Source organism: Stereum hirsutum (assembly GCF_000264905.1).
Source record: "Stereum hirsutum FP-91666 SS1 unplaced genomic scaffold STEHIscaffold_9, whole genome shotgun sequence".
In the NCBI taxonomy this organism is placed as follows: Eukaryota; Fungi; Basidiomycota; class Agaricomycetes; order Russulales; family Stereaceae; genus Stereum; species Stereum hirsutum.
Genome location: NW_006763139.1, coordinates 657,337 through 666,409, shown reverse-complemented (window position 1 = coordinate 666,409; position 9,073 = coordinate 657,337). Strand labels below are relative to the sequence as shown.

Below are 9,073 nucleotides of genomic sequence, written 5' to 3'. Positions count from 1 at the left end.
AAAAAGAAAAGACGAAAAGAGAAAGAAAAAGAACCTGAGGCTTGAGACTGCCGCGGCTACCCGATGAACGGAGCGGCGGGGGGGACCTTCAGTGTGTGCGAGCTGGGTTGAGGTCCGATGGCGATACCGCCTGTACTCGCCCTAGACTGCCGTTCGAGGCACGCTAGGGCGACGTCGAGAGGATGGCGATACCGCCTGCACTCGCCGTAGACCGCCGGTTGAGGCGAACTAAGGCGACGTCGAGAGAGAGAAAGAAAAAGAAAAGAGAAGAGACGATGAGTGCAGCAGATGAGATTAGCCGATGCCAGCGAAGCGAGTAAATACAGGCAATTCAAACTCCGACAAGCTCCGACTCGAGATAAGATAGGATAATCAACAACTGAAGGCTGCGAAATTTATTCTACGTTTAAAATACTCCCTAGCGGGAAAATGTGTGTTACACCTAACCTACCCTCCTCTGAGGGGTCAGTAAGTTACTGGTTCCAAACCGGTAACTTACCCGGTACAAAACGTTTTGGGTACCAAACCTAGGTTCGGTCCGCCACCCTATCCTACATCTCCATCGTCGAAGTGGCACCTGGGGCCACAATGCCTGCAAGGTGCGTACACTCCTTAGAAACGCCGAGAAATAAAGAGTTAGGTTTAGCCCGAAGGCCGTTTCAACGATCGAGGGACTTCTCTTTCGCGTCAGCGCCACGCATTCCTCAACAATGTGACTTTTCGTTCAATTTCACTATTGCTTCAGCCTCCGACTTTGTCCATCATCTGCCTCACTCCTGTCAAAACCAACATCACCCTCCGAGCTCTCTCGAACACTATGGCTTGTGATAAGTCAGCGTGCTTAACGGCAGCGATGGTGCGTCTCATCTAGGCGCGCCCTTTTTGATTCACCCTCTCCACTGCTACCTCTGCCTCGTCTTCGACCCCAGCTTGCTCATTAACCCCATCTTCCTGCCCCCTCTGGTAACCCTTTTGTATAATTTGGAGTGGAGGATTCTCTCTCGGGATCACTGAAGTGTTTGGAGGGATTGGTATGACCTTCGGAAAATGCATGGGATCAGGGCCACGCAGCACCTTGAGTGCCCGTATGTTTATTATTATTATCTTTCTGCAACTTTCCTTGTGTTCGTTATCCTTGCCCCGTACGAAGTGTCAGCGTTGCCTGCTCCACGATCTTGTCAACCTGTACAGTACACGTCGTCTTCAGTTATTCCCTATTTTCTGGAGCTCTTAGTGTTTGATACCATTGTGTACATAGTCGTGTTTACGAAATGTACATGACTGTGATCATGGTTTGATCAAGTTTGATCATCCCAGCCTGAATGTCACAAAATATGTGAAAATATCTGCCAGTGTCTTGCGGAAGGTGTACATGAAGCAGGTATGCTACGAGTTTACATGAATATGGAGGAGATATTGATAACTATCTTGGGAGGGTTTTCCCGATGCCATTGGAATCTGGAAGTTCTGGACAAAATTGCCTGCCCTGGACGAGCTGGCTCCAGCAGTCCGGACAACCCAGCCGCTCCAGGAGGTTCCAGACGCCACAGCGGCATGCTGTCTTGCTGATGGGACGTAGTCAGACTCCTTCCTAACTCATATTTCCAACAAAATATCTCCCTTCTGTCCTAGGAAAACCATCATACATTTCCCTGGTCCTCTTCCCTTCTTCATCCCTTTTTGTTTGGCCCCATGTCTTTGCTGCCTGACCTGTATACGTTGACTCCAGCACGCTGCCAGTCCAGATGGTTCTATCTACACTTTGACTCTTACGATAACAATAAAGGACACATTGGTCTAAATTTGTGTTGCTTAATTTGGTGATGAACGTGGCGTGGAACCATTTACGGGTCCCGTCACGCTCACGCACGGTTTCTGAACTGTGACCCGGGAGAAACTGATGGGTGACGTACATTTTTGATGAACCTTTGGTCGAAAAAGTACAGTATGGGGACACGTCCAGCATTCATCTGCCTGTGTATCGCTTATAGAAAATAATGTCGAAAGCTCCCAACTAATTTCCCAAGCAAGGTGGCTGTTGCCGAAGGCAGCGCTCCCCCAGGGATGAAAATAAAGGAAGGTAAGTATGCGCGGATGAGGACGAAGTTAAAGATGGGCTGCTGCGTGGCGGTGCTGGCGCTTCTTTCGTAGAATCGTAGTTGCTGAGTTTTCGAACTCCGATGATGTTGCCCATCTTTCTTGGTTGGTTCCTACATGCCAGACTACCAATGTGGCGTAACATACATACTATTGTACATACAAACAAACCGGCCCACGTAGAAGGATGATAAACAGCCTGAAAATGAGCGTCTTCGAGTACATCGAATTACTGTAGTATTGTATGGTCAGTGAAAGAGGTGAGAGGACGGGCGTTGATTATTATTCTGTAGTACATACAGGGGATACATCCATCTAATGAAAACAAGGAGGCAAGCAGGGCTACAATCCAAACCATAAAACTAGACTTCATCTATTTCGCTTCCCAATTCTACTTCCTCCACGTCTTCAACTCCTCATACGCCCCAACAACCTTCCCATTCTCCTCACTCCCCCTCTCAAACCCCAGAACCTCCTCCACCGCCCCCTCTATCCCTTTCTCTTTAACCTTCCTCTGCAACTCCACACTCTCCTCGTCCCCCTCCGCCTCGAACATGAACGCCGCCGCAATCCCCTTCGCCAAATTATCCCACCCCAACCCATACTCAAGCGCATACTTCACCGGCCCCATCAACCGATCTCCCTTCCCCAACTTCCTCAACGGCTGCCTCCCCACCCTCGTCACTTCATCCCCCAACTTCGGATTCTCGAACCGATGAATAATACGCAATATATACCTCGAATGATGTCCAGGCTCAAACCCATACCTCCTCACCAACGTCTTCCCGCTCTCCTCCAACGCCCCCTTGACCGTCTCATACACCCTTTCATCTCTAATCGCCGCATCGATAGTCGTGTAGCCCAGGATGAAACCGAGGTAGGAGGTTATGGCGTGGCCGGTGTTCAATGTGAAGAGTTTGCGCTCGAGGTAGCCGGCGAGGTTGGAGGTGGATTTGAGCGAGGGGATGGTTACGGCCATTGGGGTCGGTTTGAGCGAACGTTGGTCGACGATCCATTCGTAGTAGCCTTCGACGCGGACGCCGAGGGGCGTTTGGGTGCCGGTAAGGGGGGAGAGAGAGTTCGAGGAGAGAGGTAGGGGGGTGGAGGAGCGGGTGGGGGAGAGGGAGTCAGCAGGGGTGGAGGGATGCGAGGGGGTTGCGGGGGGGACGATGCGGTCTACGGAGCAGTTCGCGAATCTATTCGTATTAATAGCATTAAAGTATCAGTTCAAGTGAAGATAAAGATGGGACGAAAAACTCACCCAACATTCCGATTCACCCATTCCCTATCCTCCTCGTCCTGAAGATGCTCGAACACATACCCCCTCAACGTCTCCGTCTGCCTCACCATATTCTCACACGCAATCACATTCACCGGGCCCTTCTCCCCAAGCTTGCTCCTCCGCGCCCTCAGACCCCGCGCAATCACCGGTGCCACTTTCTTCAACACTACAGGTCCCACCGCCGTCGTCACGATATCCAACTTCGGGTTCTCGAACACCTTGATCACTTCCTCACCGTCGCCGCTGGAAAGAACGCCGGAAACATTCTCGATCGTCTGTGTGATATCCGCGCCCGATTCGAGGATGGTGAGCACGTAGGAATGTGTAGCGTTGATTGAAGAGATCAAGGACGAGTTGACGTCCGCGAAGACGATGTGGTACCCGGATTCGGAGAGAAGGGGGCCGATGAAGCCGCGACCGATGTTGCCGGCGCCGAATTGGAGGGCGAGGCGGCCGTCGGGGTTGGGAGAGGGGGTGGGGTGGGTGGATTCGCTCATGCTCGTATAAGTCCGTTAGGGATGGGGATGAGGAGGATGGAGGGAGGGCAAGGGAAAGGTTTAAATAGCACACCGTGGGCCCCACTTAGGGAGACCGCATTTGGCCGACCTGGCTGATTTATTCGCTGTCACCGCCCACGTTCGTTCGTCGATAATCAGGAAATTATATGGGATAAAAAGCCAGGGCGGTCTGGTGCATGCGGGACAGTATGGAGAGACTCAGACTCGAGAGATGAACAGGCTCTTTGTTCGTACGCTATCGCCACAGTCGGACATAAGTACTTTGGGTGGGCCACATCGGAGCTCGAAAACACTGCTGTACATTTCGAACGAACCGCTGAAGAGTCACAGCCGAAGCGATCACCGCCAACTTCGTGCAGCCTGCGCCTTCGTGTTCTATCTGCTATATTTATACTCAGAGAGGCGCTCAATCCTCGGGATACTTCTCTGATTCTATGCAAATATTTAACGACCTCGACGACGACGATGATGGTCATCCTTGCGCATGCACAACTTCAAGTTGGATACAGGGTTTACTACTGACTTACTACTACACCGGCGACCGCACCCAACCCTCTCAACACCCGTACTCTGTCTCAATCTGTCTTCATGCTTGCACCTTAGGGGCTGTGCTCTGTCTCTCCGTCTTTGCCTCATACTTATCAGATGAACACCACGCCTTCAAAGCTGACTCGGAGGCTATCAGTGTCCAGACTCGGAGTCAAAGAAGGCCATGGCTATGCCTATCCAAACTCTCGAACAAGCCACTAGGACACTGGTGTGGATGGCCGCCCTCCTGGACGTGATACATATCCGTCCTTGCCAGTGACCTCCAAACAGCTCAACATATGTACAACGCCGTCGCGGACCATGGCTACGTCTTCCAGGGTGTCACCGGCAACGTTCCACTTGAACAATGCTGTGAAAAGTCACGGGTACACGTTCGAGTCGATTCAGGCTTGGATATATCCGAGTCCAGTGTGCGGAAGTATACCGCTAATTAGGGCTTATAATGCGCAGGTGACGGACCATTATGAGACGGAGTACGAGAGTGCGGTTGCAGGTGGGGATAAGGGCGAAGGTATCGTGGGGTATGTTTTGCCCGCTTGAGCATTTGATGGTCACTATGTTGTTCAGCAAGTTGAGTTGATTATACAATTTACTGGACTTGTCCTAATATCAAAATTTCGACAGCGAGATGGAGGAAGTTTGTGTGCGCGATTTATTCATACTACCACATAACTTAACGAGATGAATCATGACGCTCGCGTCTCGACTTTTCGTTGTGCTGTCACCACTTCAGCCTGACGATGAACCCAGATGAGGTGACAGTGATGGACGAGAAGGATGGAATGTAACAATTTCAGTATGTGGTGAAGATGGGCTCATATCGACCCTCACATTGACTGACATCGCTGCAACCTCCCCTTTCACCGCCCCAACGTTCGTTACGAAGGGAATCGAGACAGACTGCCGTGCTGCGGAGAGTGCTGAGATGGTCGCTAGTCGAGAGTGTCGATCGTCTTGGGTGCTCTGGGCACAGTTCAAAATCAGGAAATCACTCTAGTGTCTGCGACCAACATCGACTTCGGGACAGAATACGGAGAGATTGTTTCAGGCGAAATTGATTGGTTGGTCTAGCTGAGTGGCACACTCAGCGGCGCTATGAAACGGAACAAAACCTGTTCGTAGATCGTTACATCTGGTCACATAGATCCTGGCATACTAGGTCATCCTTGTTCACCTCCTTGATCATCAGGCACCCAAGTTCACCTCCCCATTACCATCCAACTTGTAGCACAGCTACAGGGCCAGAGCCTACTTCGCTACGGAGTGTATTGTTAGTTACCCTGCCCCACTTCGTTCTAGTTATCCCATCTATCAAACATGTTACTCGCCGACGCTGCGCGGCTAATAGGTGAGAACAGTTTTGGCATTGTGATTGTATCATAACTGTGAGTTTGTGGTGATAGAACTGAGACTATTTTTTTTTAATTTGATAGTTCTAGGTGGTTCGTGTCGTTATCGCAGCTTAGTTCGTTCTCGTTTTCTTTTTCTTCCTCTTTGTCGCCTTTCCCCTCCATATCTTCCATTTGCCTGTTTTTTCCGGCCATAGCCATTGATGTTGTTGTTTGTGACATTGGAACGGTGCGTGCCAAGTTCATTGTGGCTGTGGCACGAGAGGTAGAAGTAAAGGTACAAGGACCCAGCGAAGAAGGGGCCAAGGGAAGAGAGAGAGGGAAGGGGGCGAGCGTACGTTAAAGTAATTTGTTCGTTTCTTCCGTATCCAGGACTTTATCTTGACCAACAGAAGACGAAACGCGCCAAGGATAGACGAGACGATTGATTCTGTCCACACATTGACCGTCGTTGGTCCCTGGCATGTAGGTCAATCCGGTGAGACATGTTTTGGAACTTAACACAGATTTTGTACCCGTCTTGATGTTGCTGACTCCGACACTGGCAACCGGATCTTGGGGTGTTGCCGATTCTCTTTGCGTGAGAAGCACTGGATACATATAAAAGTCGTAGGATTCGGGATGCCTACCCATCGTTTGAGCACAATACTTCCTCTGCCATGTCCTCGGCGGCCGATCTCTTGCAGCTGCAGATCATCCTCGAAGACCGGTTATGGTGGGTCATATTCAAGACATAAATATCTTACATTGTTCTGATAAGTAGCGCGCTCTAGGATCATAGGAAGTTATACATACCTATCTGCCATGAGTTCGTGATTTTCTTCTCAAGATTCATCGCAAAAACCGAGTTGATCTTTGTCTCTGTAGCCTTATGGCTAGTTGACTTTTTTGACACCCTCACGATGGAGATTGAGGCTGTCTGGAAAGGGAGAATAACTGGGACTGCAATGATCTTCATTGTGAACCGCTATGCATTTGCAGCAAACCTCATCGCCAATCTTATATTTGCGATGCCCGGTTTTGCATCTAATAGAACGTAAGTTCTCACCTAGCTTGCATCCAACAAACACATCGATTGATGTTTCAGTTACGCGCCTGTCAGTTGTAGCTCTATCTATATCGCGTTTTCATGGCTGGAAATCACTGCACTTGTGACTACAAACCGTCAGTGCCAAGCAAATACAGTTCATACAATTTGTGATACTGATCTCTTTTATTTATTATTCTCAGTATTGTTCAGCCTGAGAATCTACGCCCTGTGTGGCCGGAACAAAGTTATTCTTACCATAGCATTGATCATGATAATTGCCAGACTCGCTGTTGACACTTGGGTAAGCTCCTATTCTGAGGTAGTGCATGCGAACGAAACCGCTCATCCTTGGTTCGTCCCATGGTCTCAGGAATATACTCTCTATGTGGGAGTATCCTTGAGAGGAACTCAATATGATGTGTTTTCAATTTGTGGAGAGGAGTCTGACCTAGGTTCTTATGATCGGTGAGTTTTTTAGAATGTCGTTATGATACCCTTCACGTTGACGCGAACACGAATTAAAGATGTATGTGAACCAGATGTGAACACCCACGATCAAGTAACTGAGGATAACCCTTCGATAATATATTTTACGCAGCCATTATCGTAGTCGCAGTCATGCCTCTCCTTTTCGACTCGTATGTGTTCGGAATAACACTTTTCAAAACATACCACCAGGCTAAGGAAATGCGTGAGCTCAAACAAAGAAGCATCACTGAGCTTCTCCTTCGTGACGGTACTGCTCTATATTTGTTTCTCTTGCCTCTATGGTACTCACAGATGATTAGGGGTCTTCTACTTTTTGTACGAGACACATTCAAAGTTATGCTTATTAACTTTCAAACTACGCTGATTATATGGACCGAAGTGTTGTGTTCGCAGTCTCGGCCGCAAATCTTGCTCTTAATTTGGTACGCGTTTTACATATGTATTGGTATCGTCACTCAAATTGACACATTAGATTTCATTAAAAAAAGTAAGTCACACTGCCCTCATGTCCACAAATATCGATTGCATGTCCAATGCCATAGAACACTTCCGAGGCTGTGTATCTGTTGTCGAACAGTCTAGCTCCGTACCTCTCAGCGTAAGCTGCAATTATTCTTATGCATGATGATACTATGTCGACATTTACGTCGTTTGCACAACTATCAGGCTTCCGAATCTACTCATCAACCGTTTATACCTGAACCTTCGAACCTGGAACCTTCCACCCGCCTCTGTTTCGAACCACAGTGCTTTAGGAGAGCCTGCTGAAACGGCCTTCGGGCTAAACCTAACTCTTTATTTCTCGGCGTTTCTAAGGAGTGTACGCGCCTTGCAGGCATTGTGGCCCCAGGTGCCACTTCGACAATGGAGATATGGGATGGATAGAGGGATAGGCACGTGACCAGTCATGTGGTAGGCACGTGATGGCATGTGACCTTGTGGTCGTGATGTAGGGACATGTGACCAGGTCTGGAACGTTCTAGAATAGTCTTGTGCATGTTGACTCAGCGGTTTGTACCCATTGTGCCCATTGCTGGACCCACTGGATATCCATTAAGGATTCCTGTAAGTGTTCACTTGTAGTGTACAGTAAGGACGTGCCCTAAAGGGTCAGCCCAGGATGTATATAAGAACCACCTGTATCGTAGAATAGTTCCCTAACTCGATCTCCTTTGCTTCTCGCCATACTCAGTGTGACCTTGTGTCCTGGTGTATCCAGCCCCAAGCCCACGGTCTCAGTTCACCCCATTATTCTCTCTGGGCTAGTGCCCCTAGGACAAGCGCTCCTAGTACTCACATTCGCACGCCGACACCCTCAGCTACAGGGTTAGGCTTGGTTTGGGTTTGGTTAGGGTTTGGCTATAGGTGACGCCTTAGGTTTAGTACCAGGCTACCTTAGCATTAGATCGAGTTCTCTCACTCGGCCGGGCTATCGTCCCCTTCGAGTTGTTTCGGTTTTCATTGAGTGTTTTTGCATCTCTCAGATAAACGGAGGCTGACAGTTTTATCCCCTACGATACATAACTGCCCCATTCCCTCCGTTATCGCGAGTGACTCGTGTTAACACTCTCCCCCACACACACACACCCATCATCACAACATCCACTCACTACGCCTTTTGGGCCTCTAGTGTTTTAATCCATACTATAACGTTCAGTGTAGCATCATCTACGTTGTCCTATACTGTACAGTCCTTGCAATAGGCCGAGAAGGCTGAGCTTGGATTCCCCTATTCCCAATACAGAGGAATAGCTCGAAC

The 9,073-nt window shown here is 49.1% G+C and overlaps 1 protein-coding gene across 1 annotated transcript; it reads right to left on the bottom strand.

The window, feature by feature from the left end:
- Positions 1 to 2,233: 2,233 nt before the first annotated feature.
- STEHIDRAFT_98926 (uncharacterized protein) lies at positions 2,234 to 3,876 on the bottom strand (the record flags this gene model as incomplete). Its single annotated transcript, XM_007305389.1, has 2 exons — positions 2,234 to 3,293; positions 3,359 to 3,876. 2 exons carry the CDS (start codon positions 3,874 to 3,876, stop codon positions 2,489 to 2,491), a joined length of 1,323 nt encoding a protein of 440 aa, XP_007305451.1. The 3' UTR covers positions 2,234 to 2,488.
- Between the last annotated feature and the right edge of the window lie 5,197 nt (positions 3,877 to 9,073).